This window comes from Protomyctophum parallelum (assembly GCF_964188405.1).
Source record: "Protomyctophum parallelum genome assembly, chromosome: 11".
NCBI lineage: Eukaryota > Metazoa > Chordata > Actinopteri > Myctophiformes > Myctophidae > Protomyctophum > Protomyctophum parallelum.
Window position 1 is genome coordinate 33,521,818 of NC_139707.1, and position 20,144 is coordinate 33,541,961.

At 42.7% G+C, this 20,144-nt stretch overlaps 1 protein-coding gene across 6 annotated transcripts in view; it reads left to right on the forward strand.

The window, feature by feature from the left end:
• epha3 (eph receptor A3) overlaps window positions 1-20,144 on the forward strand; it is a 163,311-nt gene that overhangs the window by 82,672 nt on the left and 60,495 nt on the right. For all 6 annotated transcript variants that reach the window (XM_083777084.1, XM_083777082.1, XM_083777085.1 and 3 more), the window contains exons 5-8: window positions 4,207-4,362; window positions 9,513-9,643; window positions 10,257-10,485; window positions 18,191-18,315. In XM_083777084.1, coding sequence (XP_083633210.1) covers window positions 4,207-4,362; window positions 9,513-9,643; window positions 10,257-10,485; window positions 18,191-18,315 — 641 coding nt within the window. The remainder of the gene's footprint in view (window positions 1-4,206; window positions 4,363-9,512; window positions 9,644-10,256; window positions 10,486-18,190; window positions 18,316-20,144) is intronic.

The window sequence follows — 20,144 nt, forward strand, 5'->3', positions numbered from 1 at the left end:
CCAAACGGGGAGGATGGTGTGAAGTGGGCTACTGTCACCCCCGCGGCCGGCCGGTTGTGTGTTGAATGAACGCTGATCATCAGCGCGGCCAAAGTGAATCGATCATTGTGGAAGAGGCAGAAGAGGGTATGGGTCAACTGGTCAAGAATTAAAGTGAAACGACTTGCCCTGTTATGTGTGCATAGACCTACTGTTGAGTTTTTATGCAGTGTATAGACAGAGTCACGAATGGAGTGATATGTTCTGACAGTGATACTGTCATTAGTCATACGGAGCTGCATGGAATAAAAAGGGGAAAAGAATGACGAAAAAAAACAAAAACGATCGTGCCTCCCCCTGTTTTAGGCTTTATTTATTCTACTATACAGCCGCAGCTATTATAGCTTAGAAACAAAACATTTGCAAAGCATTACGCATCAATGTGTATGCCTAAACAAGCTTGATAGTTGATACACTTCCGAGGCAGAAGCAGACGTGTGTTTGTATGGATGGATGGATTGATTATAGTAGGCTCAGAATTAGATAATTCCGAGCAGAATAATTCATACAAGAACCCTGTAGTCTTAGTGCTTTTACTGGTTTTTACCTCAGAGTAGTTTCTGTGAATAAAAATGGCAATCAATCTTTCGCTATTTCTTACGTCGTCGACATGGTGAAACGGCGCCATCTACTGGCTAACTATACTTTGGACTTACTTTGGACTTCAACTGCAACTGTGCCTAAATATATATATATTTTTTAACTGGACATCCTTTTTTGATAGATATGCATCATTATTTTTAAAAGTAAATTTCCCACCCTTTAATACAGGGCTTAAAGCTGCAATAAGCAATAAAATGTAAAAAAATATATATATATAATGACCAGCCAGCAATGGGTAAAACGCTCCCAAAAAATAATTAGTCTATGTGCATGTAGGGGCCGCATAATCTGCATTCAAAGATTTTCCTAGAACCTTTGTCATTGGTCGATTTGCCTGTCTACTTCCTAATTGGCCATTTCGACCGGGTAGTTTTTTTAATTTTTTTACCAATGACAATGCTTCTATAGGAACATCTTTGAATGCAGATTGTGGCCCCATAGATTTGTCGATGAGATGAGAGATGAGATATACTTTATTAATCCCAGAGGGGAAATTGAAGTGTTACAACAGCATAAAGTGCATAGAAACTAAAAAGCTAAAAACTACTGGACAGACAGAGCAACACAGAACAGACACAAATGACATATCACACAAGACCAGACAACCAAGGACCATATGCCATTCACAGAGACTACATCTTTTTAGAGCGTTTTACTTATTGCTGGCTGTCTGAATACCATTACAATTATGACATATTATTGCTTATAGCTACTTTAAGTTGTTAATCAGATAAATCAATTTAGTGAATCGGAACAATTCAGTGTAGAGTTGTTATACGAAAGTTCAACAAAACTACATTTTCAGCCAGCTAAGCAGCCTTCAAATCAGAGCAATGTTCACAGAGTTATGGCCAATGTTTGTGTAAACACTGCTGTAGTCAGTGATGATTTTCACAGCACATTTAGTCTTTCACTGCTGTAGTCAGTGTTGATTTTCACAGCACATTTAGTCTTTCGAATACATTTTAATTTAGTCTTAGTCATATTTTAGTCATCGGAATTTTTCTGCAGTGGTCTGCTCTATTTTAATATAGGATACAATGTTGGATACCGTGACTTATACAGAATATTTCTACAGTGTGTGTGTGTGTGTGTGTGTGTGTGTGTGTGTGTGTGTGTGTGTGTGTGTGTGTGTGTGTGTGAGAGTCAGATGTGTGCAGTATAATCCTGTTAACCCCGTAAAGCTCAGGCCATAAAGTGGACTTAAAACGACCCAGGAAGAGGATTCTGGGACGCTTACAAGATTTACCTCCCTGCCCCGTATCACATGACCAGCAGCTTACCTGGAGGGGAGGGGGGGAGGAAAGAGGAGAGGGGAGAGGAGTGGAGGGAGCGGAGAGGAGAGGAGTAGCGGGAGCAGAGAGGAGAAGGGAGGGGATAGAAGAGGAGGGGAGGGGAGGAAGTCTGGACTTAAATGGTTGTTTAAGGCAATAAACGACAACGTAAGACGTCATCTCGCTGATATAAATACATCTTGTGATACTTTTATTTTTGTTTTTCATTTTTCGTGCCCCTCACTTGTGATTTTTAAGGGGCGCTAGCCATTTCTATAAACAGCTTTTGTCCCCACACGTCTCAAGATTGTCCATTGACAATGAAAGGGGAATTCAGGTCAAATGTGTAAATATGACGTAAATTAAACATTAAACGCCATTGACGTTGAAGGGAATATTTACGTCATATGTAAACGAGCTAATCAGCTAACCAATCACATACAACAGGCATTCTGATTGGCCAGTATGAGTTGATTCATGATGATGTATGATGATAAGAGCTGATAATTCCGCTAAATATGACATACATTAAACATGACAACATTAAACACCATTGACATTGAAGGGAAAACTTACGTCATATGTAAACGAGCAAATCGGCTAACCAATCACATATTGGTGGGAGTGCTTGGCCAATAAGGGACCAAAACCCTATTTTACCTTATGTAGCAATGTCAAATGTCCGCTAACATAAATTGATGTACGATGACAAGAGCGCCCCTCATTTCACACGGGTGTGATTTTTGTGGCGCGCTAGCCCCTCCTATATACAGGTTCAATGTTTGTTTTATAAACGCCATTGACAATGATGATAAATTAATTAATAGTTTGTTTTGTCCCTAACACAAACATTACATCCCACTAACAATAAAGAGTTTGTTTTGACACAGTTTGTTTGACATGATCATTACATCACCTAATCATAGCAATAATGATAAGAGCGCCCCTCACAATATTAGTGTGGCTGGCCACAGAGCAGCCACACTATTGTTGTTGTCAGTTTATTGTATGTTTGAGTAACTTCTGATGTCATGTACATGGAGGTTTTACATGTCATCATGCTGATGCCAAAATAATCTATGGGGTTTAGGGGATTCCATTATTGCATTATTATGATATATGATGACATATTATGACATTCACATCTTCATTTATATAAACCTATGCTCCTACCTATGCTCCTACCTATGCTCCTCCGAAAGAGCTGTTGAGTACAGTTTAACAGTGGCGATATTTAAAGATGGATTCCTTTTATCTGACGAGACTGTTTGCATAATGCATGATGTCAGCAGAGAGAGAGAGAGAGAGAGACACCTTTACTGAGAGAGAGAGGGAGAGAGAGAGACACCTTTACTGAGAGAGAGAGGGAGAGAGAGAGACACCTTTACTGAGAGAGAGAGAGAGAGGGAGAGAGAGAGACACCTTTACTGAGAGAGAGAGAGAGAGATTATTCGTGCAAGTGGCTTGTGAATTTAACTCATTCCGTGCGTTATAGTAACAAGATACGGTCGTGTTTTTAAATTACCTTTGGAGCATACGTCAAAGTGTTTGCGCCTTTGATCCATGAGAATCCCCCTGAAAATAGCCTTCGTCACGATGTCCACGACAAAGACGGATTTTCACTAAAGTAATTAAACAACAGCAAATGAAACACATAAAACCAGCGTATAGCGTTTAGCGTATTACGCAGGGAAAGACAATGGAATAAAACGCGGGTTTAACAGGTGATGTAGTCAATGTGTTTAACGGCGTGTCACTGCAGCGTGTGTGTGGTCATATATATGTAGGGCAGGCTATATATTTATGAGGCGACACGTTTTGACTCGACTTGTAGATCTGCTACATTTGAAGCTTTTGAATATGAATACTGAAAAGTAACAGTTTTGGACATAATGAGGTTGCCACCCGACAAACCAAACAAGACACTAGTCTGAGGCCTCCTTTTCCACCAAAAGAACTTTGGTTCAAGAACTGGTTCTGTTCTCGATTCACAGAACCTTGGGGCTTCCACGGAACCGACATAGCATGTTATGTAGACAGATCATTAAATTCATTATTGATCTGTCATTCTATGGTGTTTATAGTTTCAACGTACAGATATTCTACTGTTTGACGGATGGTGGGTTTTTTGTTTACTGTATGAGCCCATAGGTGACTATTTCTATGCATTTGATGTGTTGTTGCTTACTGTAAATCGTTCTGGATTAAGTAAATTGTGTAAATAACTGTTTCCAATAGAAGATAATATCTTCTATTGATACATATACTTATATTTATATCTTTCTCTCAGTGTGCAGGCCAGGCTTCTACAAGTCAACGTTGGGGAACATGGAGTGCTCCAAGTGTCCTCCGCACAGCATCAGCCACCAGGAGGGGGCGCTGCATTGCGACTGCGAGAATAACTTCTTCCGCGCCGAGGGAGACCCCGCCTCCATGGCGTGCACCCGTAAGTGAAAGTGGCGAAATTGTACGTCCTCAAGATGTTTTGGCCATTATCTCTGGAGCGCAAAGTCCAATGATCTGTTCAGTTCAAAGTCCAATGATCTGCTCAGTTCAAAGTCCAATGATCTGCTCAGTTCAAAGTCCAATGATCTGCTCAGTTCAAAGCTTGTTGGATGCATGACTTTGAGCATGATCTGCTACTTTGAATTTGATTCCTGGAAAGTAACAGTTTTGGACCCCCGACCGAGAGGATTTCAGGCTTAGTTGTTCAATTGATTAATTCCCCCTTAATCCTCTTTAATCAGTTATTTGGGACGGCTACCGTGTATGCTGATCTGTCTGCTAAGGAACATAAGATGATTACCACATTCAATAATCAGTTTCAAAATTCAATGTGACTTTTTTCCGGTCAGCTATACTGAACAATAACCCATGCATCTTTGCTTTACCATCTTCACTTCCTAACCCCAGTTCCCCAAAACCAAAGCTGTCTATTTTGTCTCATTCCCCCCCCCCCCCTCTCCCCTTATGTAATTGTCTGATAGCTTAGCTGACGCATTCTCCCACACATAATCACATCATGTCTGATTACGATTCATCCTATTGTCGTTCACATTGGCAGGAAATACAAATTGACACCCACGCTTAAGAAAAAAAAAGAAAAAAAGATCCGACAAAAGAGAGCGTGATTAGAAATGCAATCTCCTCGCTGCATGCAGCAATATGTAAGGTGCTTATCGTGGCTTATCGTTGGCATCGTGTCTGCGAGGCAGATTGCTGCTGGTGGGGAGGGGGACAGATGTTTGGAGTGTAGCTGAGCAGATAAGCAAGACAAGGAGATAGAGGATCATGTGCTATAGAGGTGAAATAGAGGAGTATAGTTGAAGAGTGTGTTTACATTGTGATTCGCCCGTATCGATTGAATATGGTGCTGAAAGTCCTGATGTCACTCGCTCATCCCCTGGTTCTAAGGGGTTCGCAGATGTTTTTCTTCATGGAGAATAACATGGGGTCATCTTAAAATCGTCTCATATGTGTCTCTGTATCGTTTACGGCAGTCAGTCAGTCATATTTGATACAGTCTGTTTCTAGCGAAAATGGAACTAATTCGGCAGCAGTGACATTAGCGTTTTCTCTCAGTCAGTTGATTCTTCATATCCATATGACTGAAACCACCGGGATGATTTGTTCATTTTTCACAGTTCCCACTTCCCTTATGATCTAAGATCCCCCTAGGGGGTTATAATACAAAAAAGAGATTATACACAAACCTGTGGAATATCGCCCTCTAGCGATATTGAAGTCAGACGTTGGTGCTAGCATAATGTATTATGTATAATTATATTACGTGAAATATGACTAAACTAAATAAAAATGTTATTAATAATCATGATTCAGTTCAATTGAATTGTTTTAGTGTTTAGTCTAGTTTTAGGCAACTAAATATCTTGAGATTTTTGTCAACTTTTTTGTCAACTGATTTTGTCGACTAAAATCTATTTTGGCAGGCCTTGATTTTAAGCCCAAACCGCGCCAATGCACAAAACAATTTGAAGGACATGTCACACCAATGCAACTGCTATTGAGGATAATGGTTTCATGCAACTACTCGCAAACTTTTGGTTGCAAGGAGTTGCTTGCATAGACTTGGTTGCGTGCTGAAAAGCATGCAACCAGAATGCAACCAAGCATAAAATTACTAGTTCTACTTGATCTGGGGCGGCAGTGGCTCAGGGTTAGAGTGGCTGGTAGAGCAGCCGGATGGGAAGCGCAAGATTCCCAGCTTGATCCCAGGCTCCCCCAGTGTTAGTGTCGAAGTGCCCTTGAGCAAGACTCTGAACCCCTAATTGCTCCCAGGTTGCCACCATTTGGTGTGTGACTGTTCGCCGCTTCACCCCCGAATGTAAGAATGAATGGACCATTGTAAAGTGAATTGAGTAAGCACTCGAACACCCAACTTTTTTCATCATAGTTTTAGTCAACAAAATCAACACCGCCGTGTAGGGGACAGCTCACATAGTCCCTGTTACCATTTGTATAGCGGTTGTCCGTGTCTGTGACACTGGAGGGGAGTGTGGCAGAGAGCAGCCACTGAACGGCATCAATCATGTCACACTGTGTGTGTGTGTGTGTGTGTGTGTGTGTGTGTGTGTGTGTGTGTGTGTGTGTGTGCGTGCGCATGCTGTAGCACACCATGTACAGCGTGTAAGGAAATACTGGCACACTTACTTTTTTGCAAATGGCCTCTGTCGCGCAGTAATCTTGTATCTCCATATTTTACGTTTTCTTCCTATGTGATGAAATGAATGAGCAGCGGAAATAAATGATCTACGAGCTCACCTCGTAACGTGTTGAGAGATTTTGTATATCTGCTATTTTCACTGCTTCAGTGCGATACACTCGCATGACGAAACAGGGCGTTCATTTATGAAAGGAAAAAGAAAGAAAACAACATACACTGAACTGTGGAGAGGTTTCTGCCCGACAGCAGCAATTTGTGATACTTCCCTCGCATTGACACACACACACACACACACACACACACACACAAACGAAAAGCCCTCCCAGCCAGCCGTCAGTGTGTGCAATGTGGCTTTCAGAGCAGGGACTTGTACAGAGTTCGGGTGCAGACTAAATTCTTCCTGTCAAACCCAACAAAGCGTTTTATCTGCAAAAACTCAAATCCCCCCCCCCCCCCCCCCTCTCTCGTTCTCCCTCTCTCTCTCTCTCTCTCTCTCTCTCTCTCTCTCTCTCTCTCTCTCTCTCTCTCTCTATCTCTCTTTCTCCCTATCTCTCTCTCTCTCTCTCTCTCTCTCTCTCCCGCCATCTCCACATTGTGTTTTGGCAGTTTTTGGTTTTGTTCTCCATGTAATTACAGCCTCTGAGCATTGATACCAAGACAATCTGGAAATATTCAGTATAAAATCTGTTTGTCATAAAATAAAAAGACATTTCACTGTACAATGTTGTCAGCGGGGGTTTGACAGGGGCTGTGTAGCGTAGAGAGAGAGAGAGAGAGAGAGAGAGAGACCATAAGACACACAGACAGAGAAGAAACAGCGTCAGTCACGCGCGGCTACAGCATCCATGCACGCACACACATCTCCAAAGTAACTAGTAGCTAAAGTTTTCAAAGACATGCAGTGGAGTAAATGTACAATATTTGCCTCTGAGATTTAGTGGAGTAGAAGTAAAATTCGGAATTTGGAAATACTCAAGTACAAATTCCTCAAAATTATACTTAAGTTCAGTACAAGTAAGTAAATGTATACTTAGTTTACACCACTGAATGATGCGCTCAGCACATTTTTGTGACTCACAGCCTCCGAGTCGAACAACAATGGCTGCTATTTTGACACGGGTTACTGAATGCATTCTTCTGGTGTAAGGCTATACGGCATGTCATGTGAAAAGGTCAAATATATCCTTATAGTAACTGTTTCTATGTACTTTATGACCAGTGGTGTTCTCAACACCAGTACTTGAGTCAAGAGTATATGGAACTCATGGTCAAATATCAATGTTGAGTATTACTCTCAATTAATCAATTAAAGTAATACTACAATTGATTGATTGATTGATTAAACAGCACGGACGTACAGTAAAACATTCAGGCTGTTTGGTACTGTATGTATTCAATTCATCAACGGTGCATAGAATATCAACACATTCATTCATACAACTAGGCATGTAAAGAGTTATCGTAAATTGATTCAAATTGACTGAACGGGTGACAATTTAAACCAATTTAATAAAGAATGTATTGAGATAAAAAAATAGCCCAAAAAAGTAGAAAATGCAGGATCTTCGTAAGATAATTGATTAAAAAAAGAGTTCAGTAATGTGCTACTGTATTGAATAGAGGATAACAGAGAAAACACAGCATTGTAAAATGTATAAATACAAGCGTAGAAAATACTTGATTTGTGTATAAGAGAAATAATAATAATAATAAAAAAGTTATTATTCGTAAATTATTCGTTATTGTCTGGAAAATAATTTTGCCTCGTGAACCTACAGTAGTACCGTGATTCAAATCGCATCGTGAGTTGAGTGAATCATTGCATTACCTAATTCATGTAATAAACGCAACACAAATACCTATGCTTTACAGAGCTGGAAAAAAGGAATGTGTGGCCGCTCATTTCAAGGAGATTTAATATCTCCAGTATCTCCACATTTCTGACAGATTCTTTCTCAGGCCAGTTTAGTTTTGGAAGGAGCCAGCGATCTGCAGCCTTCAATTTAATGGATGATGTCAGGACATTCCACGTTGTGGTGGAATCCTCTCTCTCTCTCTCCTCTAATCCAGCACTTCTCAAACATGTTTGGCACAGGTCACCCTTGTAAATTACATGTTTCATTCTCGGCACCACCTGAATGACATTCACTTTACAGCACCGTACATTTATGTCAAATGTGTAAAACTAAAATGTAAATCTTTCCCCCGAAGATGCAGCATGTCATGAAGAAAACTGGAGAGAATATCAGTTTCCTTTAGGACAGCTTGAAAATAATGTTTATACTTAAACGTTGAATTAACCACCCCAATGTTCTGCGGGGAACATTCACCAAAAATAGCCGATCTACAAGCTCACAAAGTGTCACAACTTGTTATATCTGCTATTTGGTGCTATTGCTTTTGATGAAGAGACTTGGCCCTATACTTTTGTAAATACTTTGCAACTACTTTGCCTTTATTTATTTTTACATTTTAACAGCTGTCACCCGCTGTTAAAATGTACTGTAAGACTTAAGTGATTAAACTGAAATGACATTGATGAATCCCAAATGTCATCAAAGTATCCTGAGACACCCCTGGACTTGCCTCACCCTAGGGTGTCTCGCGGTCGTCCTCAGACGAGCCTTCCATCATCGCTTCCAGTCATCCCGGTTCTCCATACATCCGGTCAGCTCGTTGGTGCTTTGCGCTCCTGCATCTTTCTTGAGTACATCCACATATGTTAGTATGGGACGTCCTCGTGACCGGTGCCCATGTGTTGGTTCCCACAGCACCAGTTTGCTGGCTGGCAGCTCCTGGTGTCTTTGGCAGTGTCCTGCAAGTCTCACAGCACACACTTTCCCACAACCCTGCCCTTATCTCCTCTCCTCTAATAATCATTCTCTCTTGTCTCCTCCTCTCCTCTCCGCCAGGACCGCCCTCGGCTCCCAGGAACGTGATCTCGGCCATCAACGAGACGTCTGTCATCCTGGAGTGGGGCTGGCCGGAGGACGGAGGCGGCCGGCGTGACCTCACCTTCAACGTGCTGTGCCAGCGCTGTCAGGTACAATATGTGCAGGGCTGCAGGCACACACACACACACACACACACACACACACACACACACACCTTAACCGTGCTGTGCTGTGCCAGCGCTGCCAGGTACGGACCAATTGGACGATAATCGTTATTGTTTATTATTGTGATAATTGCTAAATCACACACACAACGTATCGTGGCGATTTAAATTTCTTGTAAAATTGTCCTCCCGTCATACGTCTAGCGTTGGTTCTTCTTCTTGCGTCCACCAGGTGGCAGTAAAGGTGTTAAACCCCTCTGTACTTGACGAAACGGACCTGTGCTCTTTTAACTCCCTTCACTGTACAGAAAACGATTCACCAAAAATAGCAGATCTACAAGCTCACAACGAAACAACAAAAGCAATAGGACCAAATATCAGATATACAAGTTGTGGCACGTTGTGAGCTTGTAGATCTGCTATGTTTGGCGAACGTTCCCCCTAGAATAGGGGTTTTCAAGTGCTTAAACAAAAGTGTTATTTTAAGTTTTAAGCATATTTTGATTATTGCGATATCGTTAATTATCAAAGTCATTATTTTTGCCTCAATAATCGTGACATTGTCACCTTCATATTGTCCCATGCCTCCTACCAACAGGGCGGCGCCACCGGGTCCCCCTCCTCCACGGGCCAGCGCTGCGAGCCGTGCCGCCGCAGTGTGCGTTTCGTGCCGCGGGCCGCCGGCCTCCGCAACACCACGGTGACGGTGACCGAGCTGCTGGCTCACACCAACTACACCTTCCAGATAGAGGCGCGCAACGGAGTGTCGCCGCTGGCGCCCCAACTGAGGAACTACGCCACTGTGAGCATCACCACCAACCAAGCAGGTATACACACACGCACACGCACATGCACACGCACATGCACATGCACATGCCTGAACTGTGTGAGTGAGTCCTGCACAGGTCCAATGTTTTGTTAACTTTTTTTTGTCCGTTTAGTTCAGTACCGCCCGTACCAGTACCTGTGAACTTATAAAAGTATATTTTTCACCCATTTTCACCCGTCAAACTCGGGTACCCGCGGATACCCCGATTCTGTAGTGGAAATTGTATTGGAAATTCTAAATACTCCAGTAGTAAAAGTATCAAGATGTTACTTACAGTAAATACAGTAGTTGAGTTGAGGTTACTTTGAAACAGTGATTTGGATCCATGTGTACCCTCTCAGAGTTATACATTAACACTGGATCCCTTCAACGTTGCACTTGGCAGCCAATTGAAGTATGAGTTGTTAACAATTACAACACAATACTGTCATGTGCAATAACATGTTACTGCTCCGCTCTCAATGCTAAGTATAATCGTTACATTTAGCCATGTTCCGGATTGATGCTCGCATGTCTGTACTATGTCTTTGTCTTAATGTCGCTATTTTCACTTGTAAACTGTTAATCCCTGTCTTTATGGCCAAGATGTTATTATAAAAGTTAATGTAGGAGGAGAGAGGAGGGGAGGGGACGGGAGGGGAGGAGAGGAGTGGAGAGGATGTATTTCAGATGTATTTTTCTTTCCTTCCCAGGCGTGTGCTTAATCCAATTTAACAGTACTCGTGTAGTCCAGGATGCTGTGTGTGTGTGTGTGTGTGTGTGTGTGTGTGTGTGTGTGTGTGTGTGTGTGTGTGTGTGTGTGTGTGTGTGTGTGTGTGTGTGTGTGTGTGTGTGTGTGTGTGTGTGTGTGTGTGTGTGTTTGTGCATGTGAGTGCGCGTTTGCGTGTCATCCCTATAATCCTCATAAACTCAAGGCTGATGGAGAATATGCAGGTGCAGAATGATGGTTTGCATGTGTGCGTGTGTGTGTGTGCGTACACGTATGATCCAACTTGATATGATCTACCTTAAGGATGAAACTTGACCTTGTGACCTACATACAGTATGCGTAACACCAGTGTTGAAATGAGTCACTGAGACACAAATACTTTTTGCAGTTACCAGTAACTTAAAAAAAGTGTAGAACCTTTCTTAGTTCAGTAAGGCATTACAGTTAAACCATTAAAACCTGGAACGCATGCGTCGCCTTATAGCTTTTACACTTTAACTACTATTTTAAACTTTAGCTGTTCTACAGATCTACAAGCACAGAGTGCCACGTTACGAGCTTGTAAATCTATGTTTTGAAAAATCGTGAAAACTTGTGCAAATCTTTGAATATATATTATTTCACAGCGAACGTTTTAACTCAGATCTTTGCTTCTGGAGGTCCCTGGAACAACATATTTTCAGATGGGGGTTAGCGGCTGAATACATATAATTTTTGGGGTCCTTGACATGAAATAGTTGCCACTGACATAGAATTAGAAACAGGTTTTTCAGAAAACTGTCAGGATTTAGAGGACATTTGTAGAATCGACCCCGGGTCTTTATTGGTTAAATTACTTTTGAATGGCCGCGTTGCTCATTGCTTTATGTAAAAAGAGCCTCTGCCAACATGAGAGGATTAAAGGTTTATTATGATCCTTCTTACTCTCACCAAGCCATCCCTCCCGGGATGCTCTTAATGTGAAGTAGCAGGCTATACACACATTAACACGGTGTCTGCTTTTAATCTGAAGTGTTCCTTGGCCTGCCAATCGGGACATGAGCGACGTTCACATTTTCAGACGTGCATGTGTGCACGTGCATATACTGTACAGTGTATCAACAGTGTGTATGAGCATATCAACAGTACTATTAGGCTTATACTGTAATATTCATTGTCTGGAAGAAACCACCTAACTCCATTTTGGAGGTTTTTGATTTTTTTTTTCTTTTCATATACAGTATATATTTTTTTTTTCATGAATCAATTCTATTGAACACCCTTATCCTTATGTCTCTTTGTTGGTTAAAAAATATTGAACCAATTAAACGTTTTAAAAAGTGCTTTGGACAAAACCTCTTAACTCCATTGGACCCTCAAACTAACTCCACCACCTCTTTCCATCTCAGGCAAGTAAATTGACAATAGCCTATATAAAGTCACAATACTTTATTGTGGCACTATTTATTGCATTGTTGAACAGTTAGGTTGTTTCTTCCTGACAGCAGAGATATTCACCAAAACAAATAATTTTGTGTGCATATACATGATGACACACTAAATCTATAATACTATTATTATTGAAACATTTTCAACAGATTAGATGAATGGAGACAATTATGAGGATTATGGACACACAAAAAAATTATAATAATTGCAATTGTCTGAAATAATTGCAAGCGGTCGATTATGTAATAACAGCGACAGGCCTAGAAGAGACCCAGATGGAGACCAAGAGACAAAGACACGACAGACAAAAGAGACGCTAAAGCTGGTAGAAAAAACAAAAAAACACAATGGCAAACGTTTGTATAAAGTATAAATACATCAAAATACTAGAGTAAATGTATATTTTGTTACTTTACACAACTGAGGACAGGTTACAGTTTCCCTGAGGGGTACCTCATTTATGCTGCATCATCATCATATGACATGAGAACATACAAGCTCACAAGGTGTCGCGTCCATGCAGGCGTCTGTGTCGTGAGCTTATTTCTGCGCGCCGACACCGTCGTATGGCAAAGTATTAATCGGGCCTCAGCTAGGAACTATACTGAGCTTATAAACCCAGGCTGACATCGGAAAGATAACAAATAATATAATATATACTCTTAAAACCTCCCAGAGAGGCCAGGAAGAGAAACAGGGAGATTAGTGAGAGAACGAGAAGTCGGTGATACGAGAGAGGGAGGGGGGGGGAGGAGAGAGAGAGAGAGAGAGAGGGGGGGGGGGGGGGGGGGGGGGGGGGAGAGAGAGGGAGAGGGAGAGAGAGAGGAATGAACAAACGCATCACAGATTCCTGGCCAGAGCTGGGGAATTTTTCTTGAGGTTTTGGCGCTTTCAGGTCTCAGCGAGATTGATTCGCCTCTCGGACTCTCTGCGTTGCCAAGGAGCTCCTCTCTGCTTTGGGGAGGGAACGGGATGCGCTGAAGGATATTTGTATAAAGAGTGGATCGGGATGGGATGGGATCTGTTGAGTCTGTTAAAGCCATGCCTTTGTTTTGGGAGTCGGGGTGAGGGGGGGGGGGGGAGTGTTTTATTGAGAGATGGGAGACATCCGATCCTGGTCGTTAAAGAAAAGGAATAGCGGCCTGGGATCAGCCTTGTAAATGTCCACGGCTGACGGTTGGGCTGCAAGTGTTTTGGAACGCGCCAATCTACGAACGCTTATAGGCCGTGTGTGTGCGTGCGTGCGTGCATGTGTGTGTGCGTGCAAAAGCTCGACAGACAGAGGCCACTTCTGGTCAACTTGTTATTATAATATTGGCATATTATCTTGCTATTATTTTTATACTGTATTTCATACACCGTATATGATATCATATACATTTTTCATAAGCGAACAGCACACATTTATATTCACAAACTAAAGGCTAAATCCACCCCCTCTCCATCCACTCACAGCTAATAAATTGAAATATCATTTCATTTTTATTTTTCCTATTCAGTTCCCGTGGCCTTCACTATCATTAACTACTTTTTATGTGAAGGACGGTTTCCTCTTTCCTCGTGCCCGATAGCCAATGAAGTGTTTAGTTTGAGTACTTGAGACAGCTCCGAAAGTTATGGCCAATCACTGTGCTTTCTGCCCCAGCCCTTCCTCCTTTAATGCATGATGGGACAGAAAGCATGAAGGATTGTGGGACAAGGAATCAAACCGTGATGGGATAAGTGGCCGGGGCGAAGAATCGGCAGCAGCAGATACGTGTCAATTGGATTTTTTACACATTCATTCATAACGTAGTGTCACCGTATTAAAATGTTATTGGAAGCAGCAGCTGTTGCTGCTGCCGTGTTTGGAGGATGGTGGAAGATAGTGGAATTATGATATATATATATATATTATATATATATATATATATATACCGGTATATGACGTCGACATTAAAAAAAAAAAGTTTTCTAAATCATGACAATTTTCTGAAAAGATTTGAGGCACATTTTAACGATAAAAAAAAAATAGCAGAGAGTGGCGCTCTCTGCTATTTTCCAATAGCTAAATTATAACGTAATGTTTAAAACACCAAAAGGGGTTCCCGCCCAAAATGGGTTAAAATGAAGTTTGACGTTACATACAAACGATACATACATTGAAAGTGAAATATCCCTTCGTCAATTATCAATAAGTCAATTACACCAGCAGTTAATTTAGTTGAATCAAGATACATTTATATTCATAAGAGTATGTATGTATGTCATCATGCAGCATGTTTTCATTCACAGTAATTAAAATTGGCTTTTTAGGGACTTTTGATTAAAAATTCAGACCCTTCTGAAGTGAGTGAGTACTGTACTGTACTGTTGAGTGGTTGCACCACTCAAAAAATACACAACAATGTAAATGTTCCCATTGTTTTGGCATATATTGTTAGGTATGCCCATATGATGACCAATGCTTTTCCACACTAAGTGTGGAAAAACTTCATTGCACTAGGTATTTAAGTTTTGGGGAATTTAGGGAGGAGAAGAGAGGTGAAGATATTTGACAGCACATTTAGTTTTAGTCATAGATTGTTTCAGTGTGGTGTGACAGAGAGGAGGAGAAGAGAGGAGTGTGGAGGAGGTGTAGAAAGGGAGCGGTGTGACAGAGAGGAGGAGAGATGGAACAGGAGGAGAAGAGAGGAGTGTGGAGGAGGTGTAGAAAGGGAGCGGTGTGACAGAGAGGAGGAGAGATGGAACAGGAGGAGAAGAGAGGAGTGTGGAGGAGGTGTAGAAAGGGAGCGGTGTGACAGAGAGGAGGAGAGATGGAACAGGAGGAGAAGAGAGGAGTGTGGAGGAGGTGTAGAAAGGGAGCGGTGTGACAGAGAGGAGGAGAGATGGAACAGGAGGAGAAGAGAGGAGTGTGGAGGAGGTGTAGAAAGGGAGCGGTGTGGCAGAGAGGAGGAGAGATGGAACAGGAGGAGAAGAGAGGAGTGTGGAGGAGGTGTAGAAAAGGAGCAGTGTGACAGAGAGGAGGAGAAGAGAGGAGTGTGGAGGAGGTGTAGAAAGGGAGCGGTGTGACAGAGAGGAGGAGAGATGGAACAGGAGGAGAAGAGGAGTGTGGAGGAGGTGTAGAAAGGGAGCGGTGTGACAGAGAGGAGGAGAGATGGAACAGGAGGAGAAGAGAGGAGTGTGGAGGAGGTGTAGAAAGGGAGCGATGTGACAGAGAGGAGGAGAGATGGAACAGGAGGAGAAGAGAGGAGTGTGGAGGAGATGTAGAAAGGGAGCGATGTGACAGAGAGGAGGAGAGATGGAACAGGAGGAGAAGAGAGGAGTGTGGAGGAGGTGTAGAAAGGGAGCGATGTGACAGAGAGGAGGAGAGATGGAACAGGAGGAGAAGAGAGGAGTGTGGAGGAGGTGTAGAAAAGGAGCGATGTGACAGAGAGGAGGAGAGATGGAACAGGAGGAGAAGAGAGGAGTGTGGAGGAGGTGTAGAAAGGGAGCGATGTGACAGAGAGGAGGAGAGATGGAACAGGAGGAGAAGAGAGGAGTGTGGAGGAGGTGTAGAAAGGGAGCGGTGTGACAGAGAGGAGGAGAGATGGAACAGGAGGAGAAGAGAGGAGTGTGGAGGAGGTGTAGAAAGGGAGCGATGTGACAGAGAGGAGGAGAGATGGAACAGGAGGAGAAGAGAGGAGTGTGGAGGAGGTGTAGAAAGGGAGCGATGTGACAGAGAGGAGGAGAGATGGAACAGGAGGAGAAGAGAGGAGGGTGGTGGAGGTGTAGAAAGGGAGCGGTGTGACAGAGAGGAGGAGAGATGGAACAGGAGGAGAAGAGAGGAGTGTGGAGGAGGTGTAGAAAGCGAGAGGAGAGAGGAGAGGGAACGTGATGGAGGTGTAGAAAGCTGTCTCAGAGCACTGTGTGTCTGGGCGTAAATCACAGCTAGGCATCAGCCACAGAGCCTCAGAGCCAGTAAAAGTGTGCAGCCTCGCCCCACCATCACATCAGCACCAGACCCTCCAGAACCCCTAGCCCGCATCTGGATTCATTAGGGGAGTGCTAGGGGAAGCAGACATGCACGCACGCACACTCACACACGTGTACACGCACACACGCACACATGCGTTTGTAACCACACTTTTGGGAGGGCCACTTTTTGAAATGCCATTTTTACACTTTGCTTTGCCAGTTTTCAACACACACACACACACACACACACACAGCCTGGAATAAACTTCCATTCAAGCTCAGACACGCACCCTCTGTAGACATTTTTAAATCTCAACTCAAGACTCACCTCTTCACTCTTGCTTTTAGTTGAGTTTTTCTATCATTTTTACTACTTGTGTTTTATTGTATTTTATTTTTGTGTCCTGCCCTGTTATTATTATTATTATTACTGTAATTACGCACGCATGCACGTGCATGCAAATATTGTGAGTGAGAAATGAATTCACCTGAAAAGCATTCATGCTCTGTCGCAATTATCATTTTGACTCGCTTGTCCTCACATGAGAAGTTATCATGTCACTCAGAGAATTCAATTCAATTCAACTTACAACCAGTCACATGCACGCACGCACACACACACACAGGAGCCCGTGTACAGATTCACATACACATGTACACACATCAAGGGCTACACGCATACACGCAAAAAACACATCTGAGGCCACATAATCACAATCAAGCAAGGCTCCAACATTTCAAAGACAAACATGTTTTTTCCTGTGGTCTAATAAAATAAAATAAAGGCTTCTAAAGCGTCAGACAGCTGGTCTGCTGCAGACCACAACTCTCACTGCACCGCAATTAGACAGCCAGGCAACACTGGATACTGAAGTGCATTTACTCAAGTACTCTACTTAAGTACTTAAGTTTTGAGGTCTCAGAAGCAATCTCAGAGGAAAATGTTGCACATGTTACTCCACTACAATTATTTGGAAATTACTTTATATTACTAGTTACTTTGCCGATTTGTATCATTATTACAAAACATACATGAACCACTTCAGCCCTACAGGCCTATATTTAAACTTTGGAAATAGCCAATCCACAAGGTCACAATGCGTTGTGACCTGGCTTGTGGATCTGCAGCCTTTTTGGGAATTTGTACTCACGTTAATTCTGAATTCAGGACTTTTACTTGTATCAGAGTATTTGCAGAATTGATACTGAGAGAGAGAGAGAGAGAGAGAGAGAGAGAGAAGGGGGGTGGGGTGGGGGTAGTCCTGTGTTGAATTAGTGAGCCAGATTGGGAGCATGTGAACGTCCCCGCGGGGCAGAGACACCAAGAGCGCGAGTGAGGCCAAACCACAGCGCCCCCGGTCGGTGGGAGGGACAGAGCGGGGAGGTGGGAGGGACAGCCCCCGGTCGGTGGGAGGGACAGAGCGGGGAGGTGGGAGGGACAGCCCAAAGATGCTCAATGTAGGAAGATAGCCCAACCACTTCTTCTCTTCGCCACTAGAGGTGAAATGGTACACAAAACGGTCTCCTAAAAGGGCCGTCGTCTGACGGCAGATCTCGCGAACCTCCTTGTGATTATTATACAACTTCCACTGAGTTTCTCTTTAATGAAAACTGTCTGTCTCTCTCCCAGCTCCCTCTGCGGTCTCCGTCATCAGGAAGGAGAAAGGGTCTAAGAACAGCATGTCTCTGTCGTGGCTGGAGCCAGAGAGACCAAACGGCATCATCCTCGACTACGAGGTCAAGTACTACGAAAAGGTCAGTGGGATACACTCTCTCTCTCTCCGTCATGTAATGACATCTTGACCAGACAGCGAGCATGACACGCATACAAAGAAGAAGAAAAAAAAATGCAGCATAAATCTTTCAAGCTTAAAGGGATAGTTCAGATTTTTTTAACTTAAGTTGTATGAAATACTTGCCATTAATATAGTGGTTGCAACTGTATTAATTGATTGCCAGAGTCCCGTGGTGGGAGTTCTGCTCTGGTTTTGGTGAAATATCAAGTAGTTCCGGTCATTTTGTGGGGGGCACTGGGGCCACGCAGTAAAGGTAAATGTATCCACAAAACGAACGTCATTTGTATTGTTGACCTATTTCTAAAATATTAGTGCAACTTTCGTTATTTTTTTACCCCTCTATCACACGGAACTATGTTTTTTGTGTCCATATCACTACGCCCCAAAAGATAGTTCCATGTGATAGAGGGGTCAAAGTTGAACGAAAGTCGCGCTAATATTTTAGAAATAGGTCAACAATACAAATTACGTTAGTTTTGTGGATTAATTTACTTTTACTGCGTGGCCCCCAGTGCCCCCCACAAAATGACCGGAACTACTTCATATTGACCAAAACCAGAGCAGAACTCCCACCACGGGACTCGGGCAATCAATTAATACAGTTGCAACCACTATATTAATGGCAAGTATTTCATACAACTTAAGTTCAAAAAATCTGAACTAACCCTTTAAGTCACGCTACGACGTGGTGTCAGCTTGTAGATGGGCTATTTCCGCTATCTTTGAAACGGGGGTTAAAGTGATTAACTCCTAATTATATTTGTGTAAGTTTCAGTTCCCAAGACTCCATGCCTAGAAATGCAGTGGTGTCAAAACCACAACATTTCTATGTGAAATGTAGGGACGTGAAAGTCTTCGGCTTGCAAAAAGCAAAAACAAATAGACGAATACTCCAGACACCGCTGGTCTTCCCCTGTTCTCTGCCCTCAGTCAATTTCCTCTTCTCCCCGCTCTGTCCCGTATGAATAGAAACTGCATAAGAAATAAATTATCTTAAAAATCATCCCACCCTGAAGTCATTCACCCCGCAACATCAACCATCTTCTTGTTCCATTCAATCATTTTCCCAGAGGTTCTCTAGACGAGATGTTATTTTCCCCAACCCAGGTTCAACAGACGCAACAGCGTATAACCCTCGATCATGAGTTCACACAGATTATTTTTTATTTTAAAACCCTGAGCGCTTGGAGGTAGGGTGGTGTTCTATACTGTAGTTTTAAAACCCTGAGCACTTGGTGTTATGGTGGTGTTCTATAGTTTTAAAACCCTGAGCGTTTGGAGGTATGGTGGTGTTTTATTATCACTCTTATGGTGAAAGAGCGTGTATGCTCACCTCGGAATGGCTTGGTTGAACATGCTGTGCTATTTCACCTAGCTATTTCACCTAGTGCCACCTGCCTTAGCTGTAACACTGGGCTACTCTCCCTCTGCCAACCTGGTTAGAGCCCCGTCCCGGACTGAGCAAGCCGCTTCTCATGGGCCAGTTTCGCCGGTAGGACGTAGCGCGTGGAAGGAACGTGGTTATTCCAACCAGTTCCTTCCTCCTCCATCAGGCGCCCTAGCATTGACTAGCAATATGAGCTTGTAGATCTGCTATTTTCAGAGTGCAACACCCGAGCACACCAAAAACATTAAATTACTTATTTTAGTCTAGTTTTTATTTGTTGACAGAATTGTTAGTATATTTAGTTTTAGTCATTTTATGTTTTATTTAGTTAGTCGACAAAATCTAAATTTCTAGCCGACACTCAGCAACCATATCCTGGAAAAAGGAAAAGGAAAAAATAT